Source organism: Eschscholzia californica, unplaced genomic scaffold (genome assembly GCF_041429995.1).
Source record: "Eschscholzia californica isolate CP2 unplaced genomic scaffold, dmEscCali1.0.p SCAF_3, whole genome shotgun sequence".
NCBI classification, from domain to species: Eukaryota; Viridiplantae; Streptophyta; class Magnoliopsida; order Ranunculales; family Papaveraceae; genus Eschscholzia; species Eschscholzia californica.
The window spans coordinates 24,734,443-24,761,688 of record NW_028238420.1 but is presented as its reverse complement, the minus strand read 5'-3'; the positions used below and the strand labels follow the sequence as shown (position 1 = coordinate 24,761,688).

The window sequence follows — 27,246 nt, the reverse complement described above, 5'->3', positions numbered from 1 at the left end:
GGCGAGCCTAGCGGACTTTCTCCCTCGGAATATTTTATGTTCTACAACTTCAACTCACTTTATGGTGATCCGAGTGAACACATCAAAAGAACAGCATGAGAGTTGGGCACCAAATGGCTCAGGGTTGTAAGCTCCATTCTGTAGGACTATCTAGCTAGTTGATGATCAATATGGCGTGCCGTAACATGTCATGCTATTCTGATGTAATTATCTATATACTCTTCTTCGAAAAACAAACCCCACAAAAATAAGCAAACAAATGATAATATAGGTGGTCTAGCATCTTCTTTCTCTCTCATACACATACTCAGTTGATGAACTTTTAGAAGCCAGCATTTTGGTTAGTTACATACATATTTGTGTATTATATGGATAACACAAGAATAGACAAACACGATCAATTAACACTTCATTCTACTACTTGTATGCTAAAGGACCAGACCTCGAAACTGCAAACCTTGGCAATGGACTTGGACCCCTACTCCCTGACGTTGAAACTTCAGCAAATTTCACTTTTCTACTTGAACTATAATCCAGAGGACCAGAGCTACGAGCATTTCTATTTTTGTTGTCTTCTCTACGAACACTATCTGCATCCTGGAGCTGCTCCCGCCCACGAGGTGCTGATTTCAAATAAGTCATACTGTTGGAAGATGAATCTCCATTGTTCTGCCAGAGTGAAGGGGACGATGAACTGTGTGCTAGAGACACCGAAGGCGATTGTCTTGGTGATTGACTTAATGATGTTAGAGGCATCGACGGAGAATTAGTATAGTACTGGTTATAAATTGATCTAAAGATGGCATAAGGAACATGGGCTTCAAGTGTACTTCTTGGCAAGTATGGAGAGAATTCACAAAGTTGGTCAAGGAAGATCAATTTCGCAACAAGATGAGACCTGTCGAAGAGATGGGAAAATGTTACAACTTGCATACGAAGAGGTAGATTAGTAAATCATTTCACAAGGAAGATATAACGAAAAGGAAACAATCTACAATATTCTTGTATCAAAATAGAGAAATAATTAGAAGCAAAAAAGGGGAGCAGACACTTATTAAGAAAAAAAAAGTTAAAGATGCCTCTCTAGTGCTCGACGGGGAAACTGAAAAGCAAATTGAAAAACTCTGAACTTGAAAATTTTACTTGCCCTTGACATCCTAGGGCAATTCGTTTGTTAATCTTGAAGAGAATTAGAAAGTATATTAGAGCATATGGGATTTACAAGAAAAGGTTAGACCAAGAGCCTCACCCGCAAGGAGAAGGAAAAGAAACTACATCCCCCTTAATACCCAACCTAATTTAATCAGTTTTCAAGCGGACAACAATTGTTCATACTTCACTATTTCCTCATTTGATTTTGTTTCTATCTTTATATAGTTATTATGTTTATTTCTTTACCGTCAGGAATGCTTGATTAACAATTATTAAAAAAGAATTAGGAATTTCTACGTTTTAGTTGTCCTTATCATGAAACCCGTCGGAGAGGGTTGTTGCTTTCCTATAAATATGAGGTCTAGCAGGAACCCGGAGGCTGCGTAGAATGATTATTTTTCATGAATAGAGGTAAAGAATTTTTGTGTGAAATGTGGAAAATTATTATGTTCGACGAAGTAAACCATTTTCAACCTTCCGCCGACAAGTTTACAATCAAACCAAATAGACTTGTCTAGGTCTGCTAATCACACTACAAGCAAGCAGACCCATGAGTAATCTGCATAACTCTCAACAAGCTTTGAACAATTTCTGCATACGCCATTTTGCAGAAAAACTCAAAGAAAATGCCGTAAATGTTTAAGAAATCTTTTAGGAAGTGAACTTATTTAAGGATGGATACTAATTACGCTATCAAATCAAAGAATACGAAATTACCTGTTACTCTCGTTCCATGAATCTAGCACAATCCCTGCTGAGCATTTAACAAAGACTTGCATTGCAGACTTTATGTTCGCTTCAACTACCATATGGCTCTCCATGTTAGACTCGGAAACCTGTTCAGCATGCCCAATCGAAGGAGATTGCTTCTGTTCTACTTCCCTCTCCAACCTAACATATTCGGACCCCGCAACCACAGCATTGATGCACCTGCAACGTAAATTATGTTGTCAGGAGTTATTTAAGTGTTAGTACAAGAGAACTCACTCAATCACTCTACCAAAATTTACAAGTTCAGATGGCAAAATTGAACTAGAAAAAAGGCTGTATCAGGTACTCCGTTATTGTGGGAAGTAGCAGATGTTTGAAGTTCTCTGTTCTCATTAAGTTCAACATTGAACAGCAACCATAAGGGTTAACAATCAAAGTGATCCAAGGTTATCTCCTAGATCAAAAATTGGTCTGATCCCTAACTACAGCGACTCAAAAAGTATCCTGTTCGAACAACACAGTTGTGATCCAAACAAGTCATCATACAAATTGATAGATAATTGCAACCGTGCTGACACATCGGAGGCACATGGAGATGGATCATTTAACTCTAGAGGCGCAATTGTAGTCAATTGTTGCTTGCTAATGGCACCAGAAAATCTATCGATTGTTTAAGAAAAAGAAGACATACACACCGAGCCAAGCAGTGAATATTGTTATTGAAGCCGCCCGTATCGACATGGAATGCTGTTGTATTCCAGACATTGGCTGTCATGAATGTAGCAAATAGATACGGAAGCAAGCCCCACGATCCATCACTGGCATTCCCTACATCTTTCAAAATGGACCTTACCCACTCCGAATCATGATCTCCAACTGCCCCGACACTATTTGCAACAGATCTCAACCTCCTCATTTCCTTCTTCTCTGGAAGTTCATCAGGTAAATGCTTAGCTACACCAGCTAACAGTGAAAATACCAAAGGTGCACCGTCTTCCAGCACAGCTCCAGCAGCCTCTGCTAAAAGTCGATCAAACCCCATTGCTTGTCCTGCTTGAATGCAAAATCCAACTACTGTATCCATGTCCAAAATCTGGCTCAATATTACATCTCCATCAAGCCTATCACCAGAATGTATATTTCCAGCAATCGCTTCAAGCACCTCACGGTTTGACCTCAGTGCCGTGTCTATGCAATTCAAAAGTGCAGCTGTGTGTTCTTTCATCATCCTGTCGAGCCTATCAACACCATAGCCACCAAAAATCCGAACAAAGGCTTTCAATTCTTTAAGATCTGTGACTGATTCTGCAAAATAGCCACCTACAGGCCTTGTGCTCTTGAAACATCTGTGGATCGGTGCAAACAAGATTCCTGCACCAGATACATCTTTGACAATGTTTTCTATGTACCAATTGCAAACTGCTTCTATTGCAGAGCCAGACTGTTGGTCAGCTGGTTTCTCAAATAAGTGTAGGGAAGAAACTGGCCCAGAGAATGCCTCCATTAGCAAGACTTCACGAATACCCTGAGTAAGATCCATACTGACATGTTGCTCCGCTAGATGAACAATGCTGATGTGCCTGCGAATTAGTGCCTCCAGTATCGAGGGCCGCTGCAGGTCATTATCAGTTTTCAATACGGCAAGAAGTCTTCTCTTGAAGTTCCCAAGAATGCATTCTCTCATATACTGCAGACACGGTAAGTATATGTTGCATTAATATTCAGAACATGGCAATAACGCAAATGAACATAGAATTTTATTTACGACCATGATACGCATGGGACACTCTGACAGTTTAATAATTACTATGTGATACGAGTTACGACATGTAACTAGACAGTAGCTAAGGAAGTCATCACTAATTCTTCATAAAATTTGAACACAGAATGTCTAAAACCATATATTAATCGATGATTCCACATCGTAATTTCTGGAATCCATTAAAAAAATCAGAATTTCAATTCGTATTTAGATCTGATGAAGAGATGAAATCATAACCAATACTTTCTTTTCTTTTATTTCTAGATGATGCACAACTACATTTCAGTAATATATAAGCAGAATACATGTTCACCTCCCGCAGAACAAATACGTGGTTCAAAACACATATAGGCTCCATATCATTTAATACTGAGCACAGATTTGTCAATCTCTGCATCGCGGCCTCCAACCTGTTTCGAATCAAGAACATCATCAGATTCATCCATCCCCAATATCTCTAAATAAGAATTATACGATAAAAAGGGTGTTGCTTACATTTTGATAGAATTGTTATTTTCTGGGTAGCTCTCATACCCAGGTAATGCCAAACCAGAGAAACCTTTTGGTGATTTTGCGTAGGGGGTTGAGAATTTTGTTGCATGATTCATGTGCATTGCCGCTTGCTCAGGAAGAAGCTGAAAGTTTCTGTACAATTAGTTCTGAAACACTATTGGGTAAAAAAACCCTATAACATCACAGAGGAGGTAACAACAACCTGAGTCTCTAGCAATCCAAGTCCTCCTTCAGAATCGAGAATATTGATTAGTCCTTCTAGTCCACCCATGATGGACTCAATAAGAGACTCAACGTATAAAACTGCATCTCGGCCAATTTTAGTCACCTGCAATCAGATCAAGAAGTGAATCATCGTGGCTTTGAGCTCAAAATTTAGAACTGTCTTGGATTTGTAAGTCAACATGAAAAGACATACAAAATTTCATCATCTCAATGATTCATTTGAGACACCACAAATGACCAACAGACCCAGGTTACCCTGAGAACTTGCGCTTCTTAGTCATAAGTTGACTTCTCTAGGAAATAACGTTCGTCAAAAGAGTAAATTGAGGTCCATCATTATGACCGATGTTAGCTCTAGAATTAAAGATTGCCAAATGGTATTTCGGGACCCAATTTTGATATATCCATTTGCTTTTTTGTCGTTCATCTTCTTCTGCAAACTATCTTTACATCTTTCAGGATGATAGTTTTAACTTTCAAGATGTTTTATGCAAGGAATGAAATTTCGGTTTCGGTGAAAATTTCAGTCGGTCCAAAAGTGGAAATGTTTCGTAGAAATGTTTCGGTCAGTGCGGAAATCTTATAAATCTACAGAAATGATAGAAATATGATGCAATTATGTATAACAAGATTATTAAACCATAATGAAGCATAAAAATGATGTTTAACATTATCTATTAGTTTGAGGGAGTATTAACGATTCCACAGTTACTTCCGGGCAAGGAATGAAACTTCCCGAAATTTCACCGAAATTTCGCGAAACGTTTCCTAAAATGACATTAGGTGCACGAAATAACACTTACAACTATTTCCTGCATAGTTTCCACCGACATGATCGAAATTCCACCGAAGTTGTGGGAAATATCGAAATTTCCGCCGACATGATGGAAATTTCGACCGACATAGTAGAAGTTTAGCAAAAAACCGGAGAAACTAATACTAGAAACATATCCATTTCTTCGTCTTTTTCATCTTCATTTCTCTTAGATCTTTTTTGATTTTTATGTTATGTTTTCTATGGTCTTAGATTGATTTTATCTTAGTAACACCTCTAATATAACTGTGTGATTTACGCCTTGACTTAACTACCTAAATTGATTTTATCTTAGTAACACCTCTAATATAACTGTGTAATTGACGATACCTTCTCAAACTAACATAGCTTGTTAATTATTATCAGTAAGAATGTTATCTTTTGGGTGTTATAGCCAAAAAATTATTCAATTTACCCTCGGAAGTAACTGTGTAATTGTTAATACTCCCTCAAACTAATAGATAATGTTAAACATCATTTTTATGCTTCATTATGGTTTAATAATCTTGTTATACATAATTGCATCATATTTATATCATTTCTGTAGATTTGTAAGATTTCCATACTGACCGAAACATTTCTACGAAACATTTCCACTTTTGGACCGACCGAAATTTCCACTGAAACCGAAATTTCATTCCTTGCTTCCAGGGGTAAATTGAATAATTTTTTGGCTATAACACCCAAAAGATAACATTCTTACTGATAATAGTTAAGAAACTATGTTAGTTTGAGAAGGTATCGTCAATTATACAGTTATATTAGAGGTGACGAGGTGTTACTAAGATAAAATCAATATAGGCTGTTAAGTCAAGGCGTAAATCATTCAAATAGATTTAAAAACCATATAAAACATAACATAAAAATCAAGAGAGATCTAAGAGAAATGAAGATGAAAAAGACGAAAAAATGGATATATTTCTAGTATTAGTTTCTCCGTTTTTTTTTGCTATATTTCTACTATGTCGGTCGAAATTTCCATCATGTCGGTGGAAATTTCGATATTTCCAACAACTTCGGTGGAAATTTCGATCATGTCGGTGGAAACTATGCAGGAAATAGTTGTAAGTGTTATTTCGTGCACCTAATCTCATTTTAGGAAAAGTTTCGCGAAATTTCGGTGAAATTTCGGGAAGTTTCATTCCTTGGTTTTATGTGATTTTAAAATTTAAATCACGTTCCACCATCAAGCTATGAAGAAAAAGTCGGGATTAATACCCGAGTACACCCCGACTACTCCTCAGTCCCCATCTTGCCGACTCGACTAGGAGCCAAAACCCTAGTCCCGTGGAATTCCGAGTAAATCCCCGACTTGGTCCGACTAGGACCAAGTCGACTAGTTGGACCGGTCAGGATTATTTAGCTGAGCCTTTTTTTTCTTTTGCTCAAATCGACAAAGGTGGTTTAGGATTTGCTCATTCGGCTTTTCACCCTTCCTCTCCCCTCCAAATATCATTATAACCAGATTGAAGTAATTTTGAAGTTTTCTTGCTCTCCAAACAAGATTCCAAGTTCCTTTATCTTCTCAATCTTTTTTTACTATTTCTTTTTAGAACCCATAGTCTACTCTTTTTCTCTATAAACTCAAATAAATGTTAGTTGTTAGTGTTTTATACTTCATTAATGTTGTAGAACTTGTTGATAATTATATGTGTGCTTCTTAGGGATGAATTTTTAGTGTTTATACTTCATTAAGACCAAATACTTATATTTATACCTATATATAATTATATATTTATATTCTACGACTAGTCCCGTGTAAATACGACTAGTAGCGACTATGCCTAGTCCCAAGTCCGCCGACTAGTCCCCCTTGCCGACTTCAAGAATTAAATCCAGTCATCCACATTAATTCTCAAACTTCATTGTACTTTATCAACCCCTAATTGAGCGAATCCAACTGATGGTTTATTTATCTTTCTTTTTGAACAATATTTAAAAAATTAATGTTCAAAGTTAATAACCATAACCTGACAGCCTGTTCTATCGAATCCTAAATTTAACCAATTAAAAAAGTAACGCTTCATTCAGAATCTCTAGCGAATGATAAAAATCCATTTTAGTAGATTAATGTTCAGATTAGAATTCCAATATTAGTATGATTTTTTCTTTTATTTTATTGTTCTTTACATTTCTCAGTAGGAGCTCGAAGACATCTTAAAGTTTGCTCCTGATAACTATTAAGCTTAGGTCGCTTTCTAGTTTCTACACACAAAAAGTCCAAAAACAGCAAGTTATGGCCTCCATTATAGTATCGCATAAAAGCAAGCACTCGTCACAATCCAAATAAATGGAACTCCTAATTTAAGCTGGAAACTTGATAAGAACAACATTACTAATATAAACAATTAATTATAGCAAAGGAAACTAATACAAAGATAGAAATTAAATACAAATTTACAATCGCCCCTAGCATGGGGCCCTGCATGGCTCAGTTCCCATCCTAAGATTCTTACAGCAGATGCGCCTAGTACGTATATGGCGTAGAGAGCAAGTAAACAGTGCCAGGGCCGGTTGCTAAGACTAAGGCTCAAGGAACCACACAATCACATTATTCTGATCTCGACGCATAGGTCTTGCCCGTGTTTTTTCTCACCAACAAAAACAACTTACAAAGTAGAGTTTCTTTTTCTAACCCAAAAGCATAAAGTAGAAAAGACTAGGCTCTAAGTTGCATCACTCAAATAGTAATAGACTAGGTGATGTACAGGATGCCCTTGCTCGGTGCATAGGCTCTTTTGCGGCTGAAAGTTGTACACAACAAATTTAGCGTTAAGTGATGGAAATTGGAAAGTAGTTGAATTTGTAGATTTTGAAGTTCTGTGATTAGTTAACAGAATATAGTACAAACATTTTTTACTGCTATTTCTAGGTACTACGATTAACTTGTTCCTGGAGAAGGGTAGATGGGTAGGTTATGTGTTGCTAAGAAGTAGTGTATAACTTAACTGCTGGGACGAACAAAAAATCAGAAACACTTTACCTCCTCTGGGACAATTGTAGAGGCACACTCCGGAAAACTACTAGCTACACCAAGCCATGCAACACAATGTTGTGGACGACCTTCTGGGCCGAACATGGTGTTCCTGAAAACCTGATTACAACTTTTAAATGTCAAACAAGAGCTCACACAGAATAAGTGCTTCTCGCAAGAAGAGAAAATTTAGAAATAACAGATGGGTTTAAATTATTTTAGTTGTACGGCGTAGGGTTGCAACCATATTATAGAACTATAAATGGAAATCTTACCGCTGTTAGATGGTGGTGGTAGAAATAAAGCTTTTTCAGAGAGCCATGCTTCGATAGCTGACACTCAAGTTCATCAACGCATCTGCAAGATCATCTCATATGTAATCGACTATACATACAACAATATATCCTTATGCTTATAGTCTTATACCACAATTTGTGTCATATTTGCATTGGTCAAGGTCAGGTTAGTTCATTTTCCTCTGATTTTAAAGTTAACCAGTGGATCCTGTTTTACCATGTATGCACAAGTCCGTATATGCATATCTGTTATTTAAGTTACTAGTTTTTAGTAGACTCTAACTCTCGTCATACTTGAATGATCTTCTTGTGCTTTTGTTAAAGATGAAATTCAACATATTAAAGCTACATTTTAGCCTTGGTATTAAAGGCTTCCTAAGCAAAAAGCGCAAGAGATTTGGAAGAATAACTAAATTGAACACTAACCATGTCGAAGGTGACAAGATGAAATCAATCATTAAACTTCTATGGAAGTAACTCTAACTCGTCATATATCTTAGATTCTTGCATGTTCACATCCGTGCCTTTCTTCATAAATTTAACCATTTAAGAAACTAATATTATTAATTTCATGCTATGTAACGTTTGCTCAATGAAATGACTTGGTTAATACTTCATATTATGAATTTCATCCTCTGATTAACTCTCACAAGTTCATAATCGTGTATATAAGATATTAAACAAATGAGAGTGCAAGGTTTTGAGGATGTAAGAGCATATGACTTCACATGCTCACTTGACTTTAGTTACGAATATATAAAGTCTACGCATAGCTCTCTTTTGAAGCGTAAGATGTATGCATGTATAAGGAACTATAGTTTTTACACGTTCTACATGACGTATTCTGCTTTAGAAGATGACTAACTAGTTTATTTTGAATTTTGATCTCTAAAGAAGAACACAATTTTAGAAGCAATAACATCTTCGAGAAGAGTATATTTTGCTTATTGAAGTTGCTTTTAGGAGCAACGGAAGTAGTACTATTGAAATTTAAGTATGTCAATTACGAATTAGCACTAGTAAATTGTTATAAGAGCAGGCCTTTTGTGACAAAAGTTTACCTGGACCAGTTGTACGCTGCATTTCCTTCTGACAACAAGCCCTCCTTTCCCGTCGAAACAGTAGCCTTCTCCAAGTGTCTAATATTTATTGATGATCGAGAAGAGGTAACAATCATTAATATCGACAACCAATCCTTGCGCAAATCCTGGAGCATGGAAAACAAAAGAGAGACTTTTATAGGGATAAAACATAGACAATTAACTACAGAAATCAACTTCTTGCTACTCTTCACCAACTCCACATCTACTATCTATATATCATTCATGGCCACTTTTTAACAAGAAATTTTTTTAGAGCAGTTCTTCCATTAAGCAGCGGTCCCCTTTCCAAATAAGTTCTTTATCAAACCATAACTAAATAAAGCACGCCAGTCCTTAATTATTCACATTTCTCTATAACTTTTTATGAATTCTATATAAAATTCATTGCTTCTAATAGAACCACACAATTAACTCATACAAACGGTAATAATCTTTGGATCTTAACTACGCTGGATGAACCATGACATGGAATATGTGACCAGCTGAATTTCCATAGAAGATACTAAATTGGAATGAAGTACAATAAGTGAACTGTTTTGCATGCAGCAGAACAAAATTTCAACACTACCTGGAAGCAGTAGACTGATAATACAAAAACTTTTCAAACGATGCCAGCAAAGAAAGAAATAAATCACACATAATTCTTACAGATAAATCGCATGTAAGAGCAGAAATATTTTCGCCCACTGGCTTTGGAATGTTTTCGAGGCGCTCAACGATCTGCTGGAAAAGTCCTCTCAATGTTGCATCTAGGTCAAGAGCTACCATGCCTGGAGTGCCCAGTAAGAATCGAATTCTAGCAGCAGAGGATGACAAATATGATAGTGCATAGCCTCTTATTGCTGCAAAAATAGTTGAAAATACCACACTAAGCCGCTCATATTACTAGACATAATAACTAACATCTGCAACATAAGGAATCACTTAATCCAGGGTATAAACCTAAAAGAAGTAAAGAACGTTAAAGACGATTGTTTTATGTACAGTATAAATAACAAATACTATCCTGCAGACGATCAGTTGATTTATATAACTTATAAGTTACAGCAATTTAAGATAACTTTCTCCTGATCATGGTACAGTGAGAGATCCAGAAGTGTGATAATCTTCTTTAGTATAAGTATAACATTAGAGGAAAATTAAACGCAAAAGCGTAAAGAACGGCAATTAGATCAACCCTTTCCCTACATGCATAGCAAAGTTATCTGGTTTAAGCAATAGAAAGTAATCTGAGGCTAAGTATACTAAAGCTATCAACTATGACAAGAAAGGAACCAAGTCCATGATATATCTTTTTCACCGATACGAGTGCAGCAAATAATGTTAAGCTTACCTGCAATATACTTGCGCACTAAACTACAAAGATGATCCATTCCATCCAATAAGAACCCTATGGTTGGATCATTTGGATCCTGATATAAAAATCATATTAGATAAAAGAAACATACAATCAAATGGTTGATAATGCTTGAAATAACTTAAGTTAGTGTTTTAGCCTTTTAGGTTTATAAGAATATAGAATGTAGCTTACTATGTCAACTGGGACCACCTTTACAGCCCTAGACTTTGAAGATATGATTCCAACATGCTGAAAATACCAAATGACTTCACCCTGTGCCAAAGCTAATGCGGAAAACACCATCTGTGGAATAATAAACCATTAAAGCATATTTAGTAATCTGATAACAAAATAAACGTTGGAACTTGGAACTCAACTGGAAACTCCTAATCAAAGGAAATGGTTGATTGGAAAAAACAAAGCATGACAAGTTGCACCAGATGGTTAACATACAACCAGCCAAAAAGCAATAGAAACAGGTAAGTGTAGATCGGGTATTGATTTTTTTAAAAAAAGGAACTTCTTTTGTGTCATCTTATTGTATTCTACTTATTTGATTATTTTACTTCTTAGACTGAAGCAGATTATGGAAAGTTGAAACATTTAGCACCTTTCAGTTTTTAGTTGAGTTTAGATAGCGAGTTTAAGATAGTCAGAATTCAGAGATCTTTTGCTCCTCTGACACTGCATTCCTAGTATCTTGTGCTCAGACTTACGATATTAGGAACCTGGCGATGAAGCTGTATGAACTAACTTGGAGCAACGTACATCCATGTGAAGTAAGCATTTATTAGGTCCCAACACAGGTTGAACGGGTGATCAAAGTAAAAAAATATCCTACTGCATTCAATATAACTTTCTCCTTTCAACTGTATGTCATTTAATGAGCATAATGTGGGAATCAACTGAACAATACTTCAAGTATAATCTTATTTAATTGACAATTGGAGTTGGCTTAGAACCATAACTCGCGAACACAGAACTTTTTCCCATAATCTTAACTAGCACGCTATTCCCAAACCAATTGAATTGGATTTTTAAGTTAGATACTTGGATGATGCAAAAGAAATTATTTACTTACAAACAAATTGCTAGAATCCACCAATATTATTAGTCAGAAAGCAGAAAATAAACTCATAGGCTAAGCCCTTCCGAAATGAACATGTTGCAATGCAGTTTCACTGTCTGAATGATACAGTTACATGTCTGGGTGCGAGACATCACCCAAAAAATTTTCCAAATGCAGATACAATTAAATTAATATACACTTTTTTTGTTTTGAAACTACTTTTCTTTTTTGTCTTAGATGTGCTTTATTTTCAGTTATAATTTGTACAATTATGTTCACTTATCAACTGTTGTATGACTTGTGTGATTGTGTCATAATATTGGAACATGTATCAAATATACGATGCATCACAATAGACTGCCCTGTCATGTTAAACCATGTATCAAATGTGCTCCTTCCTATGGAACACCACTATGGATGGTAAAAGCATGCACTGGATGAACTGGAAACAGGTTAGAACGAGCAGAAGTAAGGGAGGTATGGGGGTGAAGAACCTGGAGTACATGAATCAAGCCCTTCTTACTAAGTGGCTTTGGAGGATGGATCAGGAGAGGAACCAACTGTGGCAGAAGGTTATTTTCAGCAAGTATGGTCGGAGTAGTGACCTATGGGCTAAAAAGTGTAAACAAGTAACTTTCGGGTGTGGAGTTTGGAAAGGCATCATAGCCAATCTGAAAGTATACCACACCATTACAAAATGGGCTCTGGGCAACGGATTAAAGATTCAATTTTGGACGGACACATGGATTGGCTCGAACACCCTAAGAACCAGCTTCCCTGATGTTTTCAGATTGGCTATGAGGCCAAAAGATACTGTGGCAGAGATGTTTAACATTGCCAATAATACTTGGGATATAATTATCAGGAGAAATCTAAATGACTGGGAGATGCAGCAGTACGTTCAGCTGTTGCAAATCCTCCAAGATGCGAAATTCTCGGATGATCCGGACTCTCGAGTATGGTCTAATGCGGAGACTGAGCCCCTATCAGTTTCAAATTGTTATAAAAGGTTGGATAAAGACGGCATCCTGCTTGAGCCTTGTGTTTCTAAGTCAGCATGGATTAAGGCCCTACCGCCGAGGGTAGGTTTCTTTGTGTGGGCTACTCTAGTTCGCAAAGTACCCACAGTGGATGCCCTAAAAAGGAGGGGATTTCAGATCCCAAATAGATGCATTCTATGCAAGGAAGATGAAGAATCGATTGACCACCGGTTCCTCCATTGTAGGGTGGTGGCCAGTATTTGGAACTACTTTTTCAAATCACTGGCAACCCATTGGTGTCCCCCTTACTCCATTAACGATATGCTTACTTAGTGGGACGGACTGTTCAAGAGGAAACATAGAAGGGAGGTCTGGCAATTAGTCCCAGCCGCGATCATTTGGAGTATATGGACCGATAGGAATAATAAAGTCTTCAAGGAAAAGAACCTAAACTCGAACGTGGACATTGAAGATGTTAAGGGTGTTATCTACTCATGGGTTAGGAGAATTGATAAGTTTAAGAATGTATCCTATCTAGATGTAGTAGTTAATTGGGAGGCTTGGATATCGTGAGATATCAGATCTAAGCCACCCACCCCCTTGTACATAGTTTTTTCTCCTTAATATATTCAAAGTTTCAAAAAAAAAAGACGAAAATATTGAGGAGTTGTTAGGGTAAGTATATTAATGAGAAATAAACTTACTGGGAATGATACATTCAAATGAATATGAAAAGGTAGAAATACGATGATAAATTTTTATTTATCAATAGTAAAAGGTGGAAATAATAAACAGAAGTTTGTAATAAAGACTCACCTGAATATTAGGAGCCAACAAACTTGGTTGATCAGTGAAAAAGAGAACCATTCTTCCAATCTCTTGTTTCAATAATATTCTCCTCTCACGGTGTAAAGCGTCACAAGAAAGTAGAGCTTGCTCATGCACTTCACTGCAATGTATTCACCATTATATCGTTTAAATGCAAACCCTATTATTTCAGAGAAAACAACAATGTGTCACAATCAACCAGGTAACATGGTTCTTTTCGTTCCACAACGAGAAGTATTGGGTCAAAGACTAATTGTCGACCAGTATAAATTCTAGCGTTATATTTAATTGCTTGTCACTTGCTTTGCGATTAGTGTTTTAAAATATGAAAACAAAATTTGAAAATTAAATTTAAAATAAAAACTTATAAAAATACTAATTAATTAAAATTTTAAACTTAAAATAGAAAAAGATATAAATAAATCATAAAAAAAAGTAACGACTCGTTTTTTTCTTTAAAAGTCTGGTTCACTTAAATAGAAAAAGAATACAACATGGGGGGTGGTCCTTTGAAAAGCAGATCATCCGTTAGGGAGACATAGTTGCACAAAGAAAGACATAAAAAATTAGAGTATCGAAGTGAAGAATGATAAATGTTTCACCCTAGTATAATTAATTAATTACCAATGGCAATAATTACGAGGAAAATTTACAACAATGGAGGTTTAAAGTAGTTTTAATTTTTAACCTCTAATTTTAAATTTAGTTCTATTATTTTTAATGTTTTATGTTTTAACATAGTTTTAGAATTTTATTTTTTAATTATAATATTTTGAAATTTTAATATTGACAGTTTCCAATTTTTTTTTCTAAATATTATTTTTTTGAAGTTTTAAGAAGAATACTAATAAGTAACTAACAGACAGTTAAATATAACTTTTTTTTTGAAAACTTTGAATAAATTTATATTGATGAGAAAATATATTACATACAAAAGGAAAATTTAACGCAACCAACAGTTAGTTTTTAACTCAACACATAACGAACAATCTCGTGATCTAAACACTATTCCTGAACTTCTTCGCGGTCCTAGGACTACTTATCCCTTGAGTGAAACCCAACAACTTAGTACCCAATACAAATATAATTTGTATTTCGTTTTCATACATTATAGACTTTAAAGATCACTCTGACTAGTGATACTTAGGGATAGTTTTTTTTTTTTTTTGAAAATTTTGAATGAATATATTGAGAAGAACACTGAACACTTTATACAAGACTTTAAACACTATATACTAGTGATACTTGGGAATAGTTATGTTGGGAAAAACGGGTCGAGTCGACGCAGAGGATGTATAAGTTTTTCCCCTTTGTGTTAGTTACGAGGATAATACAGAAGAATAGTGGGAGCAATAAACAAAGAACGAAAAGTAAATAAGACAACGATGTTTAACGTGGAAAACCTCCTCGAGATGAGAAGTAAAAAACCACGGGACTCGTAGTCCAACCAAATCAACTATAATAAGCAAAGTAGTTACAGACTACGTCCACCCGAGACTCCGACTCTCAAAAAGAAATCAATCTCAAACACGGAGAAACCCTCACAAGCAAGAACAAAACAGCCCAAAAATTTGCAGTCCAAAATTCACTAGGATTCCGGCCACCAATCAACGATCCCACCGTACAAATACTAGATGAATATGTCAAGAACAGGTCTGCCAAATTTCAGCTCAATCGGAGAAGAATTCACCGTCGGATTTTCCAAACAACGAAGACTGCGCGTGCTGAAAAAGTTCTGCCCCGCTCTTCTCGGCAACCTCCTTCTCTTTCTCTTGTGCGTTTCTAATTGTGTTGCATACTTCTAATTAAGATTAAGGAAGTATTTATAGACTTACCCTTAACCCTAATTCCACCGTCATAAGTAACCGACCCAAAGAAACTCGATTCGGGTCCGGGTTTGGTTTCCTAATCCAAACCCAACTAGGTTTCCCCACAAGGAGGAAAACCCAACAAGTTAATCTATCTTATGTTAAGTTTGTTGGCCTGAGCTAATGGGCTGAATTGGAGAATCTACCCCGGGATCTTTGTGGGAATAGTATAAGGGGTGGAACGTGGTAGCTAGCCTACAAATGATTACCCTTAGAGAAGCTTAATATGTTCAAACTTTTAGGTTTTATAACAAATTAGCAGGCTAAATCTGTTTATTGAAAGCTAAATAGGCTGATTTTTCTGCTTTTTAGGTTCTGTTCATCTGTTGTTTAATTGCTTTTCTGCCAAAATATAGTAGCAAACACGAATCAGTCGGGTGGCTTGGCTTGAGGTCACTCAAGCCTAACCCGAGTTTTGGTCCTGACGGCATATACCCGGCCCTCAACCAGCTGCACCTTGGTGGAAGCAGGCGAGGTGAGAAGTCCCCCACCTTGTCTGACCTCGCGTAGAGCCTTACACAAAATAGGACAGTACCACGTTGGTTTTGGGACAAAACAAAAGACCAACCAAATAAGCTATAAATGTTTATGTCATTTATCAAAAAAATTGTCAAGGTTTACTTGTAATAGTTACTTGTTTGGAATTTTGTACCTTATCATTTTCTCGACCTGCTTTGCAACAGTGTACTCCAAATCTGCTTCTTTTTGCTTTGTGCGCCCAGATTTTGCCATTTTCTTTGATTCCAAAATTTTTGGTAAAACATAAAGCTGATAATCCTCATGTAACATAATATACTGCATACACATGAGCAGAACAATAATCAATAGAAGTATAAAGGAGACCAAGATTTTAGCAGGAGATGGATAATTTACTTACCTCATCCCTGAAGAGTGTGAGGATTAAGTTCTCCTTTAGTACAACCTGAAAACAAGAACTGTCATGAATGAGAAATATATAATTTTAGTCGAGAAACTAGTGATGGTAGAGGTGCAACCAGAGTACCAAACAAGAGGCAAATAGAAGTTACGCTCTGCGAAGAAATGTAATACACAATGAAGTGGAGAGAACATGAACTAATAAGTAGAGACTAGCAGCAAAAATAGAAACTTAGAAGGACATACCAAAGCAATATCAATGCTTGTGACGCGAAGTAGCTCCTCGGGGCAAACAAGATAGCCAAATAGAACCCACTCTCGATAAGAAGTGACATTTGATAAGTCTTGAGCCCTCTGTGGAAAAAGACAAACTACATGTATAAACTTCACTAGAAAAAGTAAGGTGCAAATGCAATGCTACCATACCCCCTGGAACATATAATTTCCTTACTGTTTTTGGAAGCTTTGCTTATTCAGTACTCTAAATTAGGTGTATTGAATTCAACCAATGTTTATGAAAACGTTTTTCTGCCTCAAGGCGGTGTGCTCCAAAAAGAGTGAAGCGCCTTGAGGCGTAAGCCTCGATGTGCAAAAGGCGCAAACTCTCAGAAGAAAAAACTGCTGCCACATTTATAAAGAAAAATAACATAACATAGTCTTCTTCACTTTGCAACAATAATATCAAGTCTCAAGTGGTTAACAAACAAAAAAAGAATCAATTTTGTCAATTATTATGTTGCATAGAGTACAGACTCAACCAATGCTTGTTTGTTTGGTTTCGTCTTCAGAGATCAGATGTGTACCCCTCGAGGTAAAAACATACGGGATTGCTTTGAGGCGCGCCCTGAGGCACGCCTCAAGGCATACACATCTACCTTAAAACATGAAATTCAACATTTACTAACCCAATATTTTTTGGGTGAGGAACTATAGAATTAGCTAATGAAGTATCTACAATAAGATATTCTAGTTAAGATTTTAAGTTTTGTGGAGATGATATGTCTGGGACTCGAAACTAAATCTATCCATCTTAAGTGCACAATGTATCTTCGGAAACATTTTTAGTATGGGAAAATAATCCAAAATATATGATGACCCAAATAGTGGAAAGTATACCCCTAGCACAAGGCATACTATATACTAAACATGATAGCGTACTGCAGACCAGTACTCGTACTCATACAGAGCGATTGAGCTCCTAGGTAACATTGGTAAGGTGCAGTTAGAGTTTAGAAAGTTTCTGAAAATTCAAATTTTTTAAAGTACTAAAGGATACAGTAAACAAAAAGCTGAAAAGCTTACCATTGGATGAGCAGTATTTGTGAGAATGTCAGGATAACGAGGATGAAACGGACTCAAAAACCCCTCATTTCTCAACTTTTTCGTATCAGTGGATAGAAAGATAATGGGACCCACGGCCTCTAACACCTGGAAAAGAAACTTATATTTTTAACACAATATGCGAGTGAAACCTATATCCATGAGCTTTTCTTCAATACCAAAAGAAACTAAACACTTCTCTTCCATAGCAGCTAGCACTAACGTCACAAAACATGGGCCAACTGTAAGGTTTTCTAGTTATTTTTGTTCTCTTCTACCATCAAAGTTCACTTTTTTGCTTGTTATTTCAATTTGTTCTAAAATATAATCTCTTGAAAGTTTCATTTTGCGAAAACTACTACATGAATTTGTAAAAGAGAGAAAATGAGGAAAAATAATAAAACGAAGTATTGATGCATAAGAGATTGTTACATAATACATCCATAATAAAAAATGACCTTTTTAATTAAAAGAAGTTATTAGCAATATCAGCCAGGTGTACAACCTCTCCAATACGTGGGCTGACAAAATTAAGGTCCTCGTGCAATCCCTTCAACGGTGGATCATAAGAGTCTACGAATTGAACCAATCTGCCATCCAAACTGAGGAAAATTAGGCAAAAAATATGGAAGTATGATACCACTGTCACAATCAACCGTTCCTATTATCTAGAGATAAACAACTATTAGGAGCACCGAAGACTACAATCCACCTAAGGTCTATCAATGATGTGTCAAGCACCAGAGTTCTAGGAAATGCAAGGTAGGTTTTTAGACTTCACAATATGATAAGACCTTGTACTATTTGAAGAATAATAAATTTTACAAATGACTACACGATGATTGTCTACTCCAGCAAATGTGAATAAACTACATAAAAAAAGTTAAGAATAGGAAAAAAGAAAATATGAGACCTTGCGCTCTCACCAATTATAAACGTGAAACTCATGAAACAGATTATAGAGTAACTTTCTAAGTTACTTACACCAAACATCTCCAATCTAGACTCTTACTACAGGTTTTACATCTAGGAAACTTAATTCGTTTCAGTTGAATCAACACTTTCACTTTAAAGATGATTCTCATTCACAACCGATATTCATGATTTACCCATGAAAATGGTCTGAAATTGGATTTAGGAAAATTAAAACTATTTTGAATCTCAAATAAATGATATTGCATTAGGCAGAAGAATATCTTGTTGTGAAACGCTATCACATAAAGTTTTTTACCGTTTGACGGAACTTGTATCAAATTTCAATGATTCAAATATTCCTGTAGTGAGCCAGGAATCAGGATAGAACTCAAATAATTAAAAGCTGCCATTCCAGCAAAGCTTAGTCTGTGTTCTTAGCCCTTGGGTGCTTTATTCATCATGCTGGTATTAGAAGACATTCCAAAACAGATGGATGCTACAGTTGTGCACTTCCAGGCTGGGTTAGTTAGCCAAGGGGTTTTTCGGAGGTACATCATCATGCTACAACTGTTGTATACTAGATTCACTCGAAGATTTACAATTTTCATGATACGAACTATGGAAAGCTGAATAGAGTAGCTTTTTCATTGATTTATGTTAATCTATACTACAATCATTGGCTCAGAAACATAAATGTAATTCAGCAGATGAAATGATTCATACCGATGATATGACTCACAATCTCGGCCACTTTTTAACATTGTATGTAGAAGGGTATACACTTGAAGCATCATCTTCCTAGGGATCTGTAATACAAACATCATTCTTTGTTTAACATATTGAGAACACAAATACATGGTAAGAGTAAGACTTTTCATCAAAATTGGATTCTTATTTCTGTATGCATGATCATACTGCAACTACATATCTTCCAGACTGTTGAAACTCACCCCCAACCTGAAGACTAGCTATACTGTGAAACTATGACTGCACCAGGAATCCACAACTAGACAGGATTCTTCCACTGAAAACTAATCCTAACGGGAGCTTGAGAAGCAAGTATTCCCGAATATATCATTTCCAATAATAGAATCAAATAATCATAGAAATAAAGCAGATAAAGATGAACATCTCCACGGATTCTCCATAGTACCTCCGTACATCCATAAGGATTCATTTACAGAGGGATGCAGTTGCGAGACTCTTTAGGATTGAAGCGACCAGGTTAGTTACTTTCGGCCCGAGGTTGGTTCTTAAAGATCCACTTAAGAACCAATGGTTGGATGATCAATTCTGAAGAATCAATGGTTGGATGATCAATTCTGAACTGTCAGTGTGTTGAGGTTTCCTATTTAATCTTTGACCAATACAAGCCAATGGTTGTTATGTTTGGTCTTACGAGTTGTGACTATTTACATGATTTCCTAGTGTAATCTGGGTAAAACTTCTACTTTAAGTTTTAGTTCTTCCAAAGCAATTCACTATGTACAGACACTTGGAGACTAGAATCAAACTTTAGAGTAACAGATGAATATTCTCAAGTTATTAGGAATTCTCAACTTACCTTCTCTGATAAGAGGTTAACACGAACAAAGGAACAAAACAAGTCCATGAACGCATGCAAAATCAGTGAATTCTGATGAGGCTGCAAATTTTAGAACCTTCTCTTCAGGAATCATGTTACAGAATATATTAAATTTCAAGCTAAAATATGTGATAGTTCTGAGAAAAGAGAGAAAAACTCACCAACAAGGTAATAACAGTGCTGCTCAAATCCAATATAAGTCGTAGAGCTTGCTCTCTAAATGCCATTAAATCCAAAAGCAACTAATATTTCCAAGTTAACCAAGTAATACGAAAATTAGTCTAGAAGCTCTAAGATCATCAAAGCCACATATATGTATATATATAGCTTTCTTTTATTATATGTTCATTCGCTTGTTTCAATATGATATATATATATATATATATTATATAACGCAATGCCCTTTTTTGAGCTCCGCCGTTGATTTATGTTTTGGATATTCACGTCCGTCAGATTTTCACTTTAGTTTTGTTGATCCAACGATTCTAAAACAATTAGAAACTAATTGTTAACTACCCACAATCAGTAATCCCCTTTCTCCCAAAAATTTCTCTCTATCAAATTCGGTTGAAACTAACTCACCCAAAACTACGCACACTCACGTAATTATCTTTACTTACCCACGACCAAAACCATATCTCTCCCAAAACTATCTATCGGATATATAAACACTCAAGCCTATTTCTCTCCTTTATTCTCTCCACTCTCCACTCTCCACACGACTCTCTCTTTCTCCTTCATCGTGTTTATCTTCTGTTGTTGTATTCATGGCTTCCTTATTACTACTCAAATGAATTTAGTTATTTCTTTTGATCCTCTTTATGTTGTATTTATCTTTATTTGTTTTTTTTGCTAATGGTGTTCTTTAATCAATACTGATTTATGTTAGATTTATTTTAATTTGTTAATCTTTAATCAGTTTATACCAGCGTTAGCCAAAAAGGATCTACCGCATCCGTAGGACGCGGTGGACACCTAATATATATATATATATATATGACACATAGAAGGTACATTAAGAGTTTGCAGAGTTTAATGTGGAGCCTGAGTGTAAATACCAAAGTAATGTTTAACACAACAATGTCAAAACACTCATTTAAGTAACCAAAGTGAGGGGTTCATATTGGGTATAATCATTATTACACTCCCTTCCTCGAATTACTTTCTATCCTATTTACCCTTTAATGGCAATGATTAGTATCCTATTTACTCTTTCCATTTTTTCCGCCTTTCTTCTTTATCATAGTCTATGTTACTCCTTTTCTTTTCATCACAATTTTGGATGGAAAAAATATCAACATCGATCGATTTACTGCGAAGAATACGCTGGAATCAACATTGACGGAGCTAAACTCCCAAAACAGGATTTTCTACCATAATGCTGATAGATGAGATAATTTCTTATTTCGCTCATAGATATTCAGATGATTAAGTTTTAGTTTAAAGTGTCACCTATTAGTGATTAACTGCTGGCCTGACTTTATTTTGTACGAACAACTTATACAATGCAGTTACATATTTACTACTAAACATACAGATAGCACAAATCCTAGAAAAACTTTTAGTACGCACGTAGACATATGTACGAGAATCCCACATGGGTATGCATAAAATTTCTACAATAGATAAAGAAAGTTAACTCCTTACCATGACCCAAGGTTCAAGTCTTTGAAAGTAAACTTCTGCATTGTCATTCAAAGCGTCTAAAGCAATCTTATCGACCTACATTGAAAACGAAGTACGTAATTTTAGATTTCAGAAACTAATAATTGAGTAAGAAAAACATTAATACAAAGCAAAATCTTACACGTTCTAATTGCAATTTGTTGGGATGTTCTGGGAACTTTTTAGAAAGCAGCATACAAATTTTAGGATGATTGGGAATGACACCAGATTTCCAGAACGTATCCGAGAAGACATGTGAAACAGAATCTGGATAGTCTAAAATTTGGTTCAATCTATACAATTTAGCTAATAAACCTTGAGCAACTCCAGTAAGTTGAACCAGCCACTGCATGTTTAAACCCTTGTGTGACTGGGAGGAACCTCCTCCTCCTCCGCCAGCTGAAGAATTGATTATCTTTTCAGGAACCAAGTATTCTGACCATCTTGATGGACCATCCCACTCTCTTGATCTATGAGAAGCAGAATCCCATCCATCTTCAGTTGAAAACTGTTGTTGACTTGCTGATTTTGCCATGAAATTACTTCACCTAGAAAATGATATGAAAGAAAGCCAATTACTGAGCTAATGCACACATTAAAACCTAGAAATGATTTTGATGAGATAGAGAAATGGAAAAATTGACCTGTGAAACTAGAATATTAGGTCTTCTTTTGTAATTTCAGCAGATCAAAATAAGTTCTTCTTCATCGGGACTCAATGCCGAACCCTAAAATTCGTCAGATCTGATGAACAATGAGTTGAATGCAGCAGCAGAAGCGAAACAAAGAGGTTATAAACTTGGAATTAAAAACTTAAGACCGTTCGTTCGTTCGCTCGTTTACAGTACTAGTAAATTTTGGTTACTGAATTTCTAAGGCAAGTCTCATCATTATTCCTCAGGAGATTTTGGCAACACCCCATCATTATATCAATATTACAGAGATATACTTATTTATTTATTTTGAGTCCAAAAATTAACTTTTTCAATCACAAAATAAATAAGAAATTACATGGAAGATTTCATTTTAAATTTTTTTAGTTAAAAAGATATGTTATATTTTTTTTTTTTCTTACTTTCAACAAAATTTATATTTTTTTTTTTTTTTTTTTTTTGTTAAAAACTCAAATATTATTATAATATTATAGTTGTCCAAACCACACACATATCTTATTATGCGTGCTTTTAATATTGGTCGCGGCTTTGGGGAATAAAGAAAAATCTCTGGGAAATAAATTTTCCCGGGAATCAATGTCTTTTTGTGAAATCTCTAGGGAATATTTTTTTATGGGGAACACAATTTTTTTTTTATAACTTACACCTCTTTCTTCTTTCCCTCTTATTTCTTCTTCTCCGGAGAAAAACTTATTCATCTCATCTTTTTTCCTTCTCTATCACTTCTCTTACTTATCTTCCCCAAATCTCAAACACATACTAATCTTATTTCTCTAAAATCAACAACAAAGTTAGAGAGATAAAGAGGAAAAAAATATTCTAAACCTTAGAAATCATCAAACAAAATATTTTAAAGTTCTTAATACATCTTCCATGGGATGTCCAAAGCAAGTTTCTTCCTCCATTAGTCCTCCTAAAATTAACACATTATAAACCCTAAAAATCAAGTAATTTTGAAACCCTAAAACATATTCACGTCTAAACATATTAGGTTGTTCTCCTATGTTTTTAGGGTTTAGTGATCAGAAGAAAACAAAGCTTTGAAAAATAAGATGAAGAAAATAAGAAACTTGGAAAGAGTTTAGGCCATGTTTGGCGCGCGGGAATGGCGTGGGAATGGAATGTGATTCCCAAGAATCACATTCCAGATCATTGTTTGGCTCGCGGGAATGGTGTGGGCCTGGGAATGTGATTCCCACAAAAAAGGGTAACAGCAAACCCAGGGGAGAGGTGGGTTTGTGATTCCCATTCCCCGGAATCACATATATTGATATTTATTGACAAATATATCCTTAACAAAATATTGAGTTACCAATTTTATTTTTTTGTAGGATCTGGTATTAATAAGTACTATTTATGTTTATGAACAAAATTTAATTTAAGATAAATATCTATTTAGGTTTACGAACAAAATTTTATTTTAGATAAATTTTTATTAAGACATTTATTTATTATCTTTGAATTCTAACCCTTTGATGTATCGTGTTATTATTTCATATCTACGAATTTGAAAAAATAATGCTCATTTTAATATATAACAAAGTTGATGCGTATATTTTATGCAAAAAAAAAAATGGCAGCCAATACGTGGACAATCGAATTTCTTATGTGGACAACTCATATTTGGGCGCAAACTGTAAAATGACATTATTAAGGGGATAACTTGATTCGTGAACCCTCTTCTTCCTCATCAAATCTCAATGAACTCTCACAGTTCCAGTCTTATTCCTCTCCACCTTTTACTAACAATGAGATCCCAAAATTGATTGCGAGTATAAAGTTTTTCGGTATGAAGATTTTAAAACCCTACTTCTTAGACCAAAAATTTAAATTCAAAAATTAAGATTTCTATTAACAGTAGACACCCAATAACCTAACTTCTACATGTTTATTTACCATTATTCTTGTGTTACTCCTCTGTAAATTTGGTGCGGCATCTCTGTAATTTGTCCTTCTTCTGCCTGGATTTGGTTTACTTGAAGCTTACACGATTTCTTCATTAGAAAATTATTGTCAGTCAAATTTCTACTTGAATCAGATATGTCAAGAGATATAGTTTACTCAAAATCAGCCACTTGATGCGTTGTATTCATATAATTGATGATGATGATGATGATAAAATCATACATTTTGTTTTCTGCCATACATTAAGAGAATGAATTGGTGTCCTTGAGTTTAGGGTTAGAAGCATTTTTCCGTGAGGAAGAAGATTTAGGGATTCAGTTGTCCCTCCACTAAAAGTAGAAAATTTATTTTTTCACCCAATTTGTTTGTCCACATAAAAAATTCGGTTGTCCATATATTGGCTCCCAAAAAAATTGATATGTATTTTATGTAGTTTAAGTAAGGATAAAAGTGAACTTTTACAAATATTTACATTCCTATTCCTATACGAACCAAACACCTAATTAGGAATATGTCAGGAATCAAATTCCCATTCCTAGTCAAACCAAACATTAAACTACAGTAACTGATTTCCAAGGATCACGTTACAGGAATGTGATTCCTGGGAATCACATTCCATTCCCGCGCGCCAAACATGGCCCTAGGGTTTATAGGGTTTAGAATGTTGGAATCGGAGCCATTTGGCTAGAATCGACTCGTCAATCTAAGAAAAAGAATGCGCCATTGCGCTCGTCTCGTCGAGCTCTTCAATTTAGAGCAAAGAATTACTCGAATCCGATTCCGGATGAATGAGAAATTCGAGTTTGAAGTTTGGATGAAAAATCGGTTAAGTTAGGGTCTGAAACGTCAAACGGGACAAGTTAGATCAGGGGCCGTTTGAGCGAACCACGCGCATCCAATCTGGACGGCACGCGTTCGATGCATGGGATTTGGCGCGATCTAACGGTCGCGCATTTAGGTCTTCGGGATGATTTCGGGAGGCGTCTAGAATCGTTGGATCTGAGCGATCCAACGGCGCGGGTCTCGTCCGCTTCAGGCAGCCAGCGGGCTAAGCCCAGATCTCTGATCTAACGGTCATTCTCGCGACTTGTTGGGCGCGCGTCGGGACTGATCTAAGGGTGCGCGTTCCTTCTGAGAATTTGACCAAGATCTGACGGTCTATAACCCAACCGACTATATAACTAACTCAGATTTCGTTTCAAGTCCACAAAATGAAGTGATATGTCCCTTCAACCCAACAGACACATGTATCCATTCAACTCCTATATAAACAACCCAAACCCACTTCATTTTTCATCAATTCAATTCATTCTCTTCTTCTCTTCTTCTCTTCCCTTCTAACAATTAGAGATTCTGGTTTGTCTAGAATATCTAATTAGGAAGTACTTCTAGAGGTTCTGGTTTGACTAGAATATTTAGAAAAGGAAGAAAGAAGTTTCGAGTGAAGTTTGAATTTTCGAAGCATCTAGAAGATCATCCGCATTAGTCCAAGAGCTCATAATACTTACAAAGGTTCGTCCGCTTTCAGAATAAAGAAGTACCATCTTAAAACTCTGAAAGGAAATTCGTTGTATCCCGAAGGCATACACCCTAACGTTTGGTACTGTTACGGGGGTGTCAAATGTCTGTACTGTTACGGGGGTGTCAAATGTCTTAAGGAAAGAGAATTTATTCTTGCCTCGACTACATTAACATCTATCTCGGTTAGTCCGAAAGAAGGAAAATTGATAAATCATTATTCTTTAATAGTTTATCTCTCTATAAGTTAGAGAAAGGAAACTCTGTCTAAATCAAGATAAGACAGAGAGAAATCGACTTGTCGATTGATAACCAGAAGAACAACAATCTTAAGACATTTTAAATATAACGATTATTTCTCTGGTTATAAGATTTTGATCTGGGTTATTTTTCTGCGTGTTTCAGAAGATATGGCAATCAAGGGGAAAAGGTTGATAACCAATCTTCATTAGTAAAAAAACACAGAAAATCGAAATCACTGTTTTATGACTACTGAATTCGTAAAGATGTTTAAGATACTTCATAAGATGAACCTCTGTGCAGAGCCACATGAAGATAACCTGGTTAACAACCAGAGATGGTGGGTCGACACTAGGGCAAGTCGTCACATCTGTAGTGACAAAAGCCTATTCACTTCCTATACGGAGGTAGCCGAAGGAGAGACCGTATTCAAAGAAAACGGTTCGACCACCCAAGTCAAAGGAAAGGGGGAGATTGTGTTAAAATTCACTTCAGAGATAGAAGTGACTTTAGCCAATGTATTCCATGCTCCAGACATTCAAAAGAACTTAATTTCTGGTTCCCTTTTTAGTGAGAACGGGTTCAGACTAATCTTTATGTCAGATATCGTTATCATATTTAAGAAAATGATGTATATTGGAAAGGGCCATTTATGTGGGGGGGGGGGGGGGAGGGTTATTTCAATTAAATATTACCCACGTAATGCCGAAGGCACCTATTATTAAATAAAATTAATAATTATGCGTATATTGTTGAGTCTTCCAATATTTGTCACGAAAGATTAGGACATGTGAATAAGAAGTCATTACAAGAATTAATGAGCTTGGAGTTAAATCTCGAAATTCGAAATTGACTCAAGACGAACATGTCAAACACGTGCAGAGTCAAGATGACTAAGACTTAAGTCACCATGA

The 27,246-nt window shown here is 35.8% G+C and overlaps 1 protein-coding gene across 1 annotated transcript; it reads right to left on the bottom strand.

Moving 5' to 3' along the window:
• Positions 1-248: 248 nt before the first annotated feature.
• Positions 249-23,052, bottom strand: GRL (transcription activator). Its single transcript, XM_086666619.1, has 24 exons — positions 22,640-23,052; positions 22,138-22,543; positions 21,978-22,052; positions 20,492-20,572; positions 20,310-20,390; positions 19,469-19,551; positions 18,336-18,420; positions 17,813-17,938; positions 16,757-16,864; positions 16,512-16,556; positions 16,287-16,429; positions 13,755-13,887; positions 11,082-11,192; positions 10,884-10,962; positions 10,199-10,392; positions 9,509-9,654; positions 8,427-8,508; positions 8,161-8,271; positions 4,341-4,466; positions 4,121-4,260; positions 3,939-4,035; positions 2,559-3,550; positions 1,870-2,082; positions 249-898 (listed from the first exon to the last, which is right to left on the bottom strand). Exons 2-24 carry the CDS (start codon positions 22,528-22,530, stop codon positions 418-420), a joined length of 4,125 nt encoding a protein of 1,374 aa, XP_086522745.1. The 5' UTR covers positions 22,531-22,543; positions 22,640-23,052; the 3' UTR covers positions 249-417.
• Between the last annotated feature and the right edge of the window lie 4,194 nt (positions 23,053-27,246).

Coding starts and splice junctions, on each gene's coding strand:
- GRL (XM_086666619.1), bottom strand. CDS start 22,530: ATGGCAAAATCAGCAAGTCAACAACAGTTTTCAACTGAAGATGGATGG. Junction 10,963..11,081: donor AGGTGGTCCCAGTTGACATA/GTAAGCTACATT, acceptor TTTTTATATCAG/GATCCAAATGATCCAACCAT. Junction 8,509..9,508: donor GCAGCGTACAACTGGTCCAG/GTAAACTTTTGT, acceptor ATGATCTTGCAG/ATGCGTTGATGAACTTGAGT.